Source organism: Enhydra lutris, unplaced genomic scaffold (assembly GCF_002288905.1).
Source record: "Enhydra lutris kenyoni isolate GAN:26980312 unplaced genomic scaffold, ASM228890v2 scaffoldscaffold57, whole genome shotgun sequence".
Classification (NCBI taxonomy): Eukaryota; Metazoa; Chordata; class Mammalia; order Carnivora; family Mustelidae; genus Enhydra; species Enhydra lutris.
In genome coordinates, this window is record NW_019154141.1 from 10,907,577 (window position 1) to 10,921,322 (window position 13,746).

A 13,746-nucleotide genomic window follows, 5' to 3' on the forward strand; every position below is an offset into this window, starting at 1 on the left:
ACCAGGTCTTGCAGTCACTTAACCTATAAGCCTTTGTTGTGTCGCCTATGAAATGAAGATAATATTCAGAATTAAGTGAGATGACAATCTATGTAAAGTATCATGCAGGGCCTTGGGATATCATATGAACTCAATAAAATATAGTGGTTATTTTTACATATCATTATTACTGTATATACATTTCCAGTTATTTCCTACAGAATTAGGATTGCTAAAGTAAAAACATTAATATTTTGAAGATTTTTGATAAATATTGGTATCAAAACTCTTATGTAAAAATACTGCTGATTTCTACAGTCTACCTCTTCAAAAAGTTGTACCAGTTTACACTCAACAGTCCCATCATGTGAGTGTCCATTGCCTTGGACTCTCACTGACACTTGATGTTATTAAAATATTTTTTTTGCAAGGGCACCTGGCTGGCTCAATCAGTAGAGCGTGTACCTCTTGATCTCGGGTTTGTGGGCTCAAACCCCATGTTGGGTGTAGAGATGCCTTAAAAATAAAATCTTTTAATAATTTATTAAAATATTTCTTGCCAATTCGAGAGGTAATAGATTAGCATTTAAAATTATTTCTTCAGCTACATTTTAATGACTAAGTGCTCAAGTTAAAAGATTTTTTAAGTGTTTTGTAATGGCAATAGTTCATGATACTCAGAAATATTATAATTTCATATAATTTTAGCACATTAATTTTTGTTAAAGGGAGGTGGTCTGATTTGCTGCTTCATAGAACGAGCATCTTTATGTACCATTTTATTACTTAAACCAAGAGGGAAGAGTTTTTGTTAGTAGAGAGGGTCGTTCAGCTTTCATTAATGAGTATCTTAGATTTAATTGTAATTAAGCTATTGCTTCTTGTTCACATATGGGTGATGCTAAAATACATGAAAATAGTTTATTTTCAATTAATTTAAATTTTACCTTGTACTTCTCTTAATTTGCTTAATAAATCCTTTCTCCTTGGATGAACTCCTCAACACTGCCATTATCCTCACATTGGGGGGTGGGGTGGGTGGAGATACCATATGTTCCATTAAGATGTTTGAAGTATTTACAGATCTTCTTCTCTCCCATTTTATGTTTGTTTCCCAGCTCCATTCTATTTTTAAATTTTAGTTCCTTTATCCATATTCACATGTGTATTTTTTTTAATCTATTTTACTAGTTCTATTAGTGGCATTACATGAACAAAAGAACAAAACAGTAGAGTTTGATTTTAACTAATTACCAAATCTTGATGCTTCCTGAGTACACAATCAGTACAGAGATGAAATAGAACAATCCGATGTGACTGAACTGTTTGAACAAAATTAAGTAGGAATATCCGTGATCTATAAAACTATACCCGTTAATAACATAGTATAGCCTTGTTTTTAAAGGACTGAAAATTAATGGAAGAAATTTTCCTTTCCACTAGCTTTGCAAGAAGGAAATAATCTTCTTTGAATATCCTCCTATAAATCCCACTGCAAATTGTAGTCTGTACAGAACAGAATCATGGTGCCTAATCCTCCTCTTTTCATGGTTTAGTCCATACAAAGAGCAGAGCTGGAAATTGGATCTTTTGACAGCAGTTACTAAGCAACAGAATTTGGATGTTTTTGGTTAACATCCTAATATATCATGTAGCTGATTTGTCGAAGTTTGTGCATGTATTAACCGAGACAAGTGGACACTCCGGAAGTGACTACTGGTCCCTGTACAGCTGGGGGGTGGGTGGGCGCGTGTTGTTTTAATACACTTTGTCTTCTGGCGTTTATATCTCTTTGGCACACAAAGGAGGACGGTGCAACCTTTAGGAGAACTTTCAGACTTTGTGACTTTTTATATTATTAAGAATACCCTACTTTGGGGTTTGTGTTATGTGAAAAATGAAGGAATTTTTCCTGAAAAGCAGGGAGAACAAATGAAGGATTTTAAGGTCATTTCAGGAAGCTTTAGTACTTTGCCAAAAGTTTAGGTCCACTTCCTGAGGCAGTTTCATTAGAAGACAGCTAATGTTTGCTTGGTCTACTCACAAGTTATTTTTAGAAACTAGAGATTATTACTGATAGCACTGATTTGAATTTGCTCATTTACGTTTTTATATGCTACCAAATATGATTAGGGTATGCTTTCAACTAATTGCTGACAGATTTACTGCATTAGGGATTTTCTAAGTCATCAGATTCATACTGTCATCAGATTCCTACTAAGTACTTCACGCCAACCACTTCAGAACTGAGATGAACTCTTTCAGCCCCAGAGGAACCGGAGAATTTGGCTTCACCTACCTCAGAGCACTAATGAGGTTATAGAAAATGGAGGATGGAATCCACTTAGAACACGCTTTGCTGTGGTTTGTGATTCTGAAAGGCTGGGATTAACATGGAGCGAATGCTGGCGCGTTCCCATTTGTATTCACCGAGACTCCAGAATCCGCAGCTGCTGCCCCTCCCGTGCACACAGGTGGCTCCCGCCTTGTCTGTAGATTCCAGGAGTGGGCTCGGTGCCTGGAGAGCTTGCAGTGTCCTTGAGGGCCATACTCAGACCTGCCCCAGCCCCTGTGTGGCAGGAGCCCCGCGCCTCCCTTGGCACAGTGTGCATAGCGCAGCCGGCATGTTCTCGCCTTCAGCTCAGGCTCCTCGCGTTTCAGTTTGTCTCCTATGACCTAGTACCCACCTTTGCACAGGAGAGGTGGTACCAGAGAGCAGAAATAGACTGTGGGATTCTGTGTGTTCTAGAGATACTATTCATCTTCTAGAATAGACCTCTCATTATGTCCTTGTTCACTGGGGCCACTCTTTCACCCACTTTTTCTTCCTTTAGTTCTTCGGATTCTTTTTCTTTAGTCTTCTCTTTCAGACTTCTCCCCAGGCTCTGAGACTATCTATACTGATCATTTTACCTGCCCTACAGGAAGCGGCCCGATAGAACTTAGGTGACCAGACATTCCAATTTGTTTGAGCAGTCCTGGTTTTTACCTGTTGTTCCAGAATGATTATTAACAGCAGCCGCCTTTCAGGTGTCTGGGTTTGCATGATAACTACTTACCTGATCCCCAACGGATAACCTCCTCAACGAAAAAGGCTTAAGTGGCATTCATTTATCATACTAAATGAGAGGATCTGAATTTAAATTAATTTTTAAATAAATTTTTAAAAAATTAAATTTTTAAATTTAATTTTTAAAGAGTCTCCGACGTACAGCCCCCAGCTCCAGCTGCAGCCAGCCTGCCTAAATGTCCTTCGGTGTCATTCAGTCGGGAGCTGGCTCTCTCTGTGCTGGGCGCTCTTAGGAGGGGCAGGTTTGGCACATCAGAGCGGGCAGTTTGTACAATTGTATTTTTTCTGCATCTTTCTTTCTTTCTTTCTTTTCTTATATTTTATTTATTTATTTGACAGAGATCACAAGTAGGCAGAGAGGCAGGCAGAGAGAGAGAGAGGGAGAGAGAGGATGAAGCAGGCTCCCTGCGGAGCAGAGAGCGCGATGCGGGACTCGATCCTAGAACCCTGAGATCATGACCTGAGCCGAAGGCAGAGGCTTAACCCACTGAGCCACCCAGGCTCCCCCAGCATCTTTCTTTCTGATACCTCTCCTCCTTTTTGCGTTTAGCTACCTAGAGGTGCGGTAGAACTTCCCGGGTCACTGTGTAAATCTCTCATTTAGACTTTCACCTGGCAGCTAATCGCATGTACTTGGCCTTCAAGCCTGAGTGTCTCCTCAGGGAACACCGGGCCGGGCCCCAGGGGTGAGGAGCGGAAGGGGGGAGGAGTGGGCTGAAAACAAGGATTCAGAGGAAGAGTGGTGACCTTACATTACACTAGTGACTAGGTGAGGTAAAGAATTATGTGTGTAAGAAGTGAAAGGGGTGTGTGTATTTAAATTAGAGTCAAGTTGCTACCCAAAGGAGTTTCAGTTGACCTGTCAACTGAAACTGGTCAAGTTACAACTGGAATCGCACAGCCTTTGTCATGGTTAGTAGGTTGTTAAGGGAGCCCTGAGTGCTCCTCTCCTCATGATAGTAATTAGTACATTAAGAGCTGTTAAAAAAAAAAAAAAAAAACCTACATTAAATGACTGCCATAGGTACTTTTCTTCTCAAATCTTATAGGTAAATCATGCAGTCAGCTATGAAGTGATTTGTAATGCTTGGTGAACTCAGTGTCAGAGGTAAACTGGTGAGACAGCAGACAGTTTAGCATCAGTTTTGACTCCAGTAATGTCCTGAGTTCCTGGAGCCGTGGAAGCTCTGTACTGTTCTTGAGAAGGGAGAAGGGCTGACTCAGGAAAAATGGAGTACTGCAGATAGCCAGGCCTCTGTGTCCCGGGCCCTGTGGCTCTAATCCATGCTAGTACAGCCTGACACACAGAATCATATGCTTGCATCAGAGCCTTTAGCAGAATTCCGAAAAATGATTTGAAGAGCGAGCGTTCTGAAAAGTGACTCCTTGACATCACCAGAGTTTATATGATACCATGTTGACTGCTATCTTGGTCCAGTCTTACAAAAAATAACAGAGCCAAGAACTACTGTGAAACTGTTTCTAAACTTTTCTCCTGTCTTGGATTCACCAACTCAAAGCTTGATCATTATGTATCAAGAAGCTGAAATAAATGTCCTGTTTTTCTTACCTATTTGGGAGGCTTGATAGTGGTTCAGAGAGAAATAAAAGGCTCCTCTTTCCTTGCTCTTTCCATGTACTCATGATCCATTCCCAAACCAGCATCTCTCCTGTCCTCTATTTCAGTAGCCAAACCAGAAGGAACCCTCAACTCTAGTTTCTTCCTCATGACCAAACCCATTCATCACCAAGTCCTTTCAGTTCTGCCTCCTGAATATCTCTAGAATCCATTCATTTATCAGAACACCCGCTCCCCTTCCCACTTCCAGACCACCATTTTCTTTCACCTGGAGTTCTACAGTATTAAAAAATGATTGCTCCCCTCTGATGCTTTTCTATATATCAGCCAGAAAAATGTTTCTAAATCATAAAGCTGACACGGTGATCCATTGTTTAAAGTTAGTGGCTTTTTATTGCCTTTATAATAAAATTTCAACTGGTGTGAAATTTCTAAGACCCTCCAGGTCCAGGTACTTCTGTCACCTCTTCTGCTTCATCTCTCACCTACCATTCCCCACACATACCACACTCCTCTTCATTTTAATTCTTATTGACTATATGTCAGTTCCTGAATTTTCTCACTCCAAGCCTCCTAATATTCTCACTCTGCTTAGAACATTTTCTTCCCCATTTTCCACTGATAGTTTGTCCTTCAGATCTCAGCTTAAACGCCACTTCCTAAATTTAGGATTCCGTCGTTGACTACATAATCCTCCATGTTGGTTAGGATAGGCTAAGTTATGCTGCAGTAACGAGCAACTCCCAAATCTCAGTGGTTTAACATAACAGAGTTAATTTCTTGCTCATCCTACGTGTCCATTGTGGCCCAGAGGAGGAGCTCTGCTCCTTGAAGCTTCTCAGAGACTCACCGTAACACATAACAGAAGCTCCCTCTCACATGTGAGATCATGATAGCCAAGGCAGGATGAGGGGAATATGGTGAATCATGCAGTAGCTCTAAAGCTCCTTTTAGAAAGTGATATGTATTCAGTCATAGTTCATTAGCTGAAGCAAGTCCCATAGTCATCCCTGCCTTGAGAGGGGGTGGGGAACAATAATCCTACCACATTCGAGAGAGAGAACCAGCACATGTGTGGGTATCCCCAGGGACTACCACAGCTCTGTTGTGTATACTACCAATGCATCTCAAGTTTCCTCCAGCGCAGTAGTGTCATGCTTTATTATGGTTTCCTGTGACCTGTTTCCCCCACTCCAAGCTTTGTGGAAGTATGATCATATCTGTCTCATTCATTACTCTCTCCATTGCCCTCACTGATGCTTGACATACAATAGGAATTTGAAGATGTTTGTCGAATGAACGCATAGAGTAACACTCCAAGATTTGGTACTTAGCCTGTTACTCTATTACCTCTGCCATTTCTCCTCGCGGTCCCATCCCCTCACCTGGTTTCAGCAGTAAGTGCCCTGAGAGTGAGCTCCATACCCTGACTTCAGCCATGTGTCTCCAACTACTCACTCGATATTTCTGCTTGATTGTAAAATGCACATTTATGGGGCGCCTGCGTGGCTCCTTCAGCTAAGTGTCTGCCTTGGGCTCAGGTCATGATCTCAGGGTCCTGGGATCAAGCCCTGCCTGTGGGCCCCCTGTTCAGTGGGGAGTCTGCTTCTCCCTCTCCCACTTCCCCTTCCACTGCTCTTGTACTCTCTCTCTAGCTCTCAAATAAATAAAATCTTTAAAAAACAAAAAATGCATATTTATTCTTGCAGTCAATATTTATTGATTACTTTCTGGTAAGGTATTCTATTAAATGATAGGAGGATACAGAGATAATTAAGATAGTACTTGCCTTCAGAGTGCTTGTATTCTAGTATAATACAAGGAAGAATGTAATGAATCCTTAATATGTACACAGTATACAAAATGCTATACCATAGCAGAACAGAGACAGTGGTTTATGGCTAGATGGAATTAGAACTTGTGTTGTTTCAACCATGAATTCACTGGGCAAGTATAAATACTGTTCTGTGCTGGGTCCCTGAGATGACATGAATCAAGTTTTTATCCACTTCACAATCCAGTGGGGGAGACAGGTAGCCGAAGATGAAGGGTAAGTGGGATTTTAACGTAGTATGGGGGAGTGACTAAGGGTAAAGGGGATGGTGCAAAGGAAAGCACCAGAGGCTTTCTTTCATTCAGGCATCTAGGGAACATGTATTAACACCAGCGCGGTATCAGAATACATAGCACTGAGGAAGACAATGCCTGCCTTACAGAGCCGATAGTGTGTTGGGAGGAACTTACTATCTGGATTGCCAACATGAGTTGATTCGTTTTTTCCATGTTTTTTTTTTTTTTTTTTTAAAGATTTTATTTATTTATTTGAGAGAAAGCATGAGAGGGGAGAAAGTCAGAGGGAGAAGCAGACTCTCCAAGGAGCAGAGAGCCCGATGTGGGACTCAATCCCAGGACTCTGGGATCACGACCCGAGCTGAAGGCAGTCACTAAACCAACTGAGCCACCCAGGCACCCCCGTTTTTTCCATGTTTTTATTTTGCATCTTTGAGGGTGACTTTTGAGCATAAAAAAGACCACGCATAGCTAATTTAAGGTTTAGAAAATGAAAAGTCAACATATTAAGATTTTGTAATGAGACCTAGTTTTTTAACACAAAAGTAAACGAACTTTTAAAAAGTCCAATTACATCTCTCTCTTTTTCTGAAGATTTTATTTATTTGAGAGAGAGCGAGAGAGGAGATACAAGCAGGGGGAGTGGGAGAGGGAGAAGCAGGCTTCCTGCTGAGCAGGGAGCCCGATGCAGTGAGGGGCTCGGTCCCAGGACTCTGGGATCCTGACCTGAGCCAAAGGCAGACACTTAACGGAGCCACCCGAGCACCCCGACATCTCTCATTCTATTTGTAGGTCTAGTAAAATTTAGAAGTTCCTTAAAAGGGGACTTTTACAACTTAATTAAATTTCTTTAAATATGTTAAACTATATTTACACATTTAAAATGTTTTATTTTCTCTTTGAAGTACTTCAGTTGTCTAACAAATAAAAAAATTGAGTTCCAAAGTAATATTTGTTTAGTGATAAATTAAAATACAACCAATAATATAAATATGGTGAATCTTAGATTATCTCTACTGTTTGTAAGGCTATTTATCTTTTACCTTCCAACATAAAAGTTTATTAAAATGAATTATTCCATGGCCCATTTTTTTTTAAAGATTTTTTATTTATTTATTTGACAGAGAGAGATCACAAGTAGGCAGAGAGGCAGGCAGAGAGAGAGGAGGAAGCAGGCTCCCCGCCAAGCAGAGATCCCGATATGAGGCTCGATCCCAGAACCCTGAGATCATGACCTGAGCCGAAGGCAGAGGCTTTAACCCACTGAGCCACCCAGGTGCCCTCCATGGCCCATTTTAAGTTGAACTAGTAAGGCTAGTCTATTAATCTTGATGCGGTACATTTCCTTAATTGTTACAAATACTTTTAAGACCAAGTATACACAAGTTGTCTTTAAATATAATATGAGGGACGCCTGGGTGGCTCAGTCGGTTAAGCCTCTGCCTTCAGCTCAGGTTATGATCTCAGGGTCCTGGGATCGAGCCCCCTGCATCAGGCTCTGCTCAGCAGGGAGCCTGCTTCCCTCTCTCTCTGCCTGCCTCTCTGCCGACTTCTGATCTCTATCTGTCAAATAAATAAATAAAATCTTTAAAAAAAATAAACAATATGAAAAATATTAATAGTGAAAACTTGATTTACTTTATTTCTGTGCCTAGTGCTTAATTATCTGTGGTTCAAAGATAACCATGGCTGGGTGTGGTGCATAAGCAATGAATCTTGGGACACTGAAAAAATAAAATAAAATTTAAAAAAGAGAAAAGATAACCACTAAGGAATATTATGCCACCCTGAGCCAGATGGGTGGAAGGGTGGTTACCATCTTGGTGCACTGAGGTTATTTATCAACCAGAGAGACTGGGCTGGGATGCGGAAATTAATTCTTACCGTTGATATCCATGGGGTGCTCTGAAATATAACTTTTTTTTTTTTTAAGATTTTATTTATTTGACAGACAGAGATCACAAGTAGGCAGAGAGGCAGGCAGAGAGAGAGGCGGAAGCAGGCTCCCCACCGAGCAGGGAGCCTGATGCTGGGCTCCATCCCAGGACACCGGGATCATGACCTGAGCCGAAGGCAGAGGCTTTAACCCACTGAGCTACCGAGGCGCCCCAGGGCCACAATTCTTACCGATAATAAACAACATCCAGTTTTATTCTACCCCTCCCTTGTGGCTCCATCTAGCTCTTGAGTCCCAACACTGAAGTCACACTCCAGACATAGGAGAGACCACTGTGATACACTTGATGGGATTTGTCCGTTGGTTAATGACCAGCTGCCCCTCCGCCTGCCCAGGTGTGTGTGACACTTCCAGCTTGCGGAGCTGAAAACAGCATCACCCTTCTTCTGGCTCAGCCAAGGTCCAGTTGTATCCTCTTGAACAAGTCATTTAACTGCTTTGGGCCTCAATTTCCTCATTTTTAGGTCTTAAGAACTTTTAGCTCTCAAATTCTATCATCTGCTAAATTCTAGTGTAGTAGAGTCTGAAATACTGGTGTTACACTGTGCTTTGTTTAGGCATTGCTCAAGAATTAATTAAATTTTATCTTCTTGGAATTTGTCATAATCATGGAGAGCAGTGAGATAATAAATGGTTTTTACTTTCTTCCAGATCTTTGATGATGCGTACAAATCCCAGCTTAGTTGTGTGGTTGTGGACGACATTGAGAGACTGCTTGGTGAGTCTTAACTTTCGCCATTGTACTATCTTGGCTTCATTACACTAATGTCTCAGCAATTGCAAGAGAAAAATAACAGGTATTTATAAAGTAGAGAGCAATAGAAACACTTTTCTTTGTCTTATAAGGAATTACGTTATCTGTTCTATCTGAAGTCAGGGACGGAATTCATGTTAAATATGTGTGACTCTAACTCCATCATAAACTGCTCTCCCATCAGGGCCCACACCTCGTATTATTTTCTTTCTTCCACAGAGCTCTCTACCCTGTAATAAATGATTAGTAATTTCCACTGATGGATGTATTTGCTATTTAGTACCTCTGAGCTGCCTGTACCCCAGAGTTTCCGCTTAAGAACTTTGACAGAACTAAGGGAAGAAGGGCTTATGAATGGAATGAAGTAACACTTCAGAGAAGTGGCAAGTTCCCTGGGACCTCATTCTCTGTTTTATAAGAACAAGCCCCTGTTATGATGCATTCATTCCAGATTTATCTAATTTTTGCAGTGAAATCAAGTGTACCTGTTTTATAAGAACAGAAACTAGATTCCCTTCCTTACTTATCCCTTAGAGGAACTGCGCAGACAAACGTGATAACAGTGTTGAAAACATTCTGAAAGTTATAGGTGCTCTACAGTAATTAAAAAAAATTTTTTTTAAATATCGATTAACCATCTCTTGTGCTGAAATGCACTGCTACCCGATAAAAAGATGAATAATAAGACTGTCCCTGCATGCAGCTTACGAGGTATCATCTCCCAGTAAATGCCAGAAAAGTGCTGTTACTTACATTTTATTTCATTACAAAAATTAGATAAATCTGGGATAGACGCATTGTAATAGTGACTCAGGATGCTGTATTGAAATTGAACCCACATGGTGACTTCATCAACTTCTGAAAATGCTACCCAACACCTGAGTGATCCCTTCTTAAGCTGTCCAAAGTGGTGTAGGAATGATTTCAAATTAACTGTTCTTACCACATTTTCCTCACGATTTTCAGACTTGCTTTAGGTCCTCTGTTATTTATTCTCTTGTTTCTTAAGGCAATGTTTGTTACAGGGCAAAGATGTCCCTATGTATAATAAGGTGAATCTGAGGTCTTAGAAACTATGTGTAGTTTCATCTAGTGACCTGGGGTTTTTGGTCTGCTATTTTTGATACATTTCAACCCAGTTTATAGGATTATTTCTTTAAAAGCTTTTAAGCACAAACTCATAGCTCTGTGTAAATTCCTTTATCTAAACACAATTGAGATGTGTGGTCATAGCAACACTACTATGTCAGGAATGTGTGCCCTCTGAGTATATTTTCACTCGTATGAATAGTTATTATCTGTACTTGTTTGTTCATCGATTCCACAAGTAAGCTGAGCCCTTTCTGCTGTGCTGGAATTATTAGGGTCTTGGAAAAAATAAGTGACATGCTGCTGTTGTAGCCTCCATCGGTGAAAATTATTGCAAAGTAGAATGTGCTGTGTGTTCTGGATGTTCAGAAAAGGGAAAGATCATTTTGGACTTCAGAGGGCTGGTGCCTGAAGGTAGTTCTAAGCACAGGCCGGGGTGCGTATATATGCAGTATGCAGAGAAAGCTGACGAGGGGCTGTTTATGCGGAGTCTCGAAGGTTTAGTAGAAGTTTAACAGAAAGTTTTAGAATGTTCTCTGTTCTGGACCATCTGAGGACCAGTCTTAGTGACTCTACCATCGTATCGGTTATACTGAAGTACCAGACTTTCATTATTAATGAAATAATTATTAAATAAATTAATATTTATTATTATAAATAATATAATATATAATATATATTTTATAATATATAAATTTTTTATTTTATTAATTTTATAATTTTATTTTTTATAATTTTATTTTATTGATATTATATATTAATATATTATAATATATTATAAAATAATATAAAATAAAATAATATTTCCCCCTTACTCATTTTCTAGTATGTTTTGTTGCCTGTGAGATTACTGTGTTACCAGGCTCTGCAGTAATTTCTTGGAAATGGTTAGCAAGTACACCTGGATTTTTTTCTTCCTTAAAAAAGACAAAAAAAACAAAACCAAAAACAAAAAAACTATCTCTAAGTATTAGACAACAATGTCTACCTGAATTCAAAATGGATATTTCGAAGCTTTTTCAAAAGATTTACAGATGAGAGTTCTTACATAATGTTTTAAGCATTCAAGTTATTGGAGATACTATTTTTCTAATTATCATTAGGTGCCTAAGTAAGGACGATGTTTATTCTTGATGCAGGTAATTTGAATGTTTGGAATATGTGCATGTGTGTATTGAATCCCTAAAACATAATAATGTTTCTCTTCCAGATTATGTTCCGATTGGCCCTCGATTTTCTAATCTGGTATTACAGGCTCTTCTCGTGCTACTCAAAAAGGCACCTCCTCAGGTAAAAATAACATAAGAGACATTTTCACAGAATTTCCCAGTAGATTGCATATAATGGGGCAAAGAAACTGCTAAGTAAGCAAGCGGCCATAAACCTAAAATTCTATTGTTGAGGGCCTTGGGGTAAGTCATCTGGCCTGGACTTCTGTTTTAAGGTAAATGATTTTCTTAACAGAGAAGTTTCCTTCCTGAAGATCCCAAAATCCTAGTTTCGGTTAGTGAGTTCTGTTTTTGTTGTTCTCTAAATTCCCCAGGGTTTTACACATCCCTGGCCACCTCCATCTCCCACGAGAGATCATGATATTCACATAGAACGGATTGAATATACATTCCCATTTGTTTCATTTGTCATTTGATAGATTTTCCCAAGAAATTGTATTTGGGGGTATTTACTTCCTGTAGGCAGATTTTCCCTTTTTCTTTTCTTTTTAAAAAGTATTTACAGTTAAGCTTGAATTATGTCTCTTGGGTCATGTGGCACTTTTGAGGAAGGAGTTCATAGCCAGGATCTCTATTCATGTGGTTGCATTTTTATTGATGTGGCTACTGGAGACTGGTGATTTTGATAACTTAACACATTTAAAAGTCATCTATGAGGGTTGGTTAAATATGTTAATTATGTAGAGGCTGCCGGAGCATGTTTGGCTGTGATACAAGGCACAAATTCTCTTGACTGATTTTGTGTGCTGTAACCTTTGAGAAATGCCAAAGACATACAAAGGGGTCAAGCACTATCTTGAAAAACATCTTAAAGTCTGTATGGGAATCTTGTATTTGAAGTTAGAGATTTTAAGTAGGCTGTGTGCAATATATTTCATGTTAAGTTGGTGAATATGCTTTTTAACAGTTAAAATTGTGTGTGTATGTGTGTGTGTATGTGTGTATGCATGTGTGTGTTAGAACTAAAAGTGATGGACTTGTCTTGATTTTCTAGGATTTTTTGTTTGTTTGTTTGTTTTTGTAATCCTAGGATAGTGAGAAGAAACAAGTTACAACAACTTTGAAAATTTACTGCATTATATGCATTGTAAGGATTTTGTAATCATTTGTCCATAAACTATCATTCCCAGTAATTGGAGTTTTAGTTCATTCTAAGGCTGAAGTTAGAGAAGTGAGTTTATTTTTCCTTTCTATGATTCCTTCAATAAATATGTAAATAAATAAATCTAAAGTTGCTAAAAAAAAGGGACAGCCGGTTGGCTTAGTCAGTTAAGCATTGGATTCTTGATTTTTAGCTTAGGTCATGATCTCAGGGTCCTGGGATCGAGCCCTGTGCTGGGCTTCCCACTCAGTGGGGAATCTGCTTGTCTTCTTCTCCCTCTGCTCATGCACACACTCTCTGTGTGTGTGTCTCTCTTTCTCTCTCAAATAAATAAATAAAATCTTTTTTTTTTTTTAAGATTTTATTTATTTACTTGACAGAGAGAGACAGTGAGAAAGGGAATACAAACAGGGATCATGGGAGAAGCAGGCTTCCTGCTGAGCAGGGAGCCCAATGCAGGGCTTGATCCCAGGACCCTGGGATCATAACCTGAGCTGAAGGCAGACGCTTAATGACTGAGCCACCCAGGCGCCCCAATAAATAAAATCTTTAAAAATGAATAAATAATTTGGGCACCTGGGTGACTCATTCGGTTAAGTGTCTGCCTTGGGTTTGGGTCATGATCCCAGGGTTCTGGGATCGAGCCCCACATCAGGGCTTCTTGCTCAGCAGGGAATCTGCTTCTCCCTCTGCCTCTACCTGCCCTCTTCCTGCTTGTGCTTGTGCTCTCTCTCTCTGCCATATAAATAAATAAATAAAATCTTATCAATAAATAAATGATTAGATAAAGTTGCTGGAAAAAGTAAATAACCCCAATATCCATATGTATCACATACAAAAAGAATCCTTTCTTAGGAAGTAGCACTTTAAAAATAATTAGATTGGGGGACTTTCTCCAGGCATTTAAATTTATATCT

The 13,746-nt window shown here is 39.6% G+C and overlaps 1 protein-coding gene across 1 annotated transcript in view; it reads left to right on the forward strand.

Annotated features, from left to right (window-relative positions):
- LOC111158089 (N-ethylmaleimide sensitive factor, vesicle fusing ATPase) overlaps positions 1-13,746 on the forward strand; it is a 151,889-nt gene that overhangs the window by 111,168 nt on the left and 26,975 nt on the right. Inside the window, exons 16-17 of the mRNA XM_022519923.1 lie at positions 9,307-9,373; positions 11,709-11,788. Coding sequence (XP_022375631.1) covers positions 9,307-9,373; positions 11,709-11,788 — 147 coding nt within the window. The remainder of the gene's footprint in view (positions 1-9,306; positions 9,374-11,708; positions 11,789-13,746) is intronic.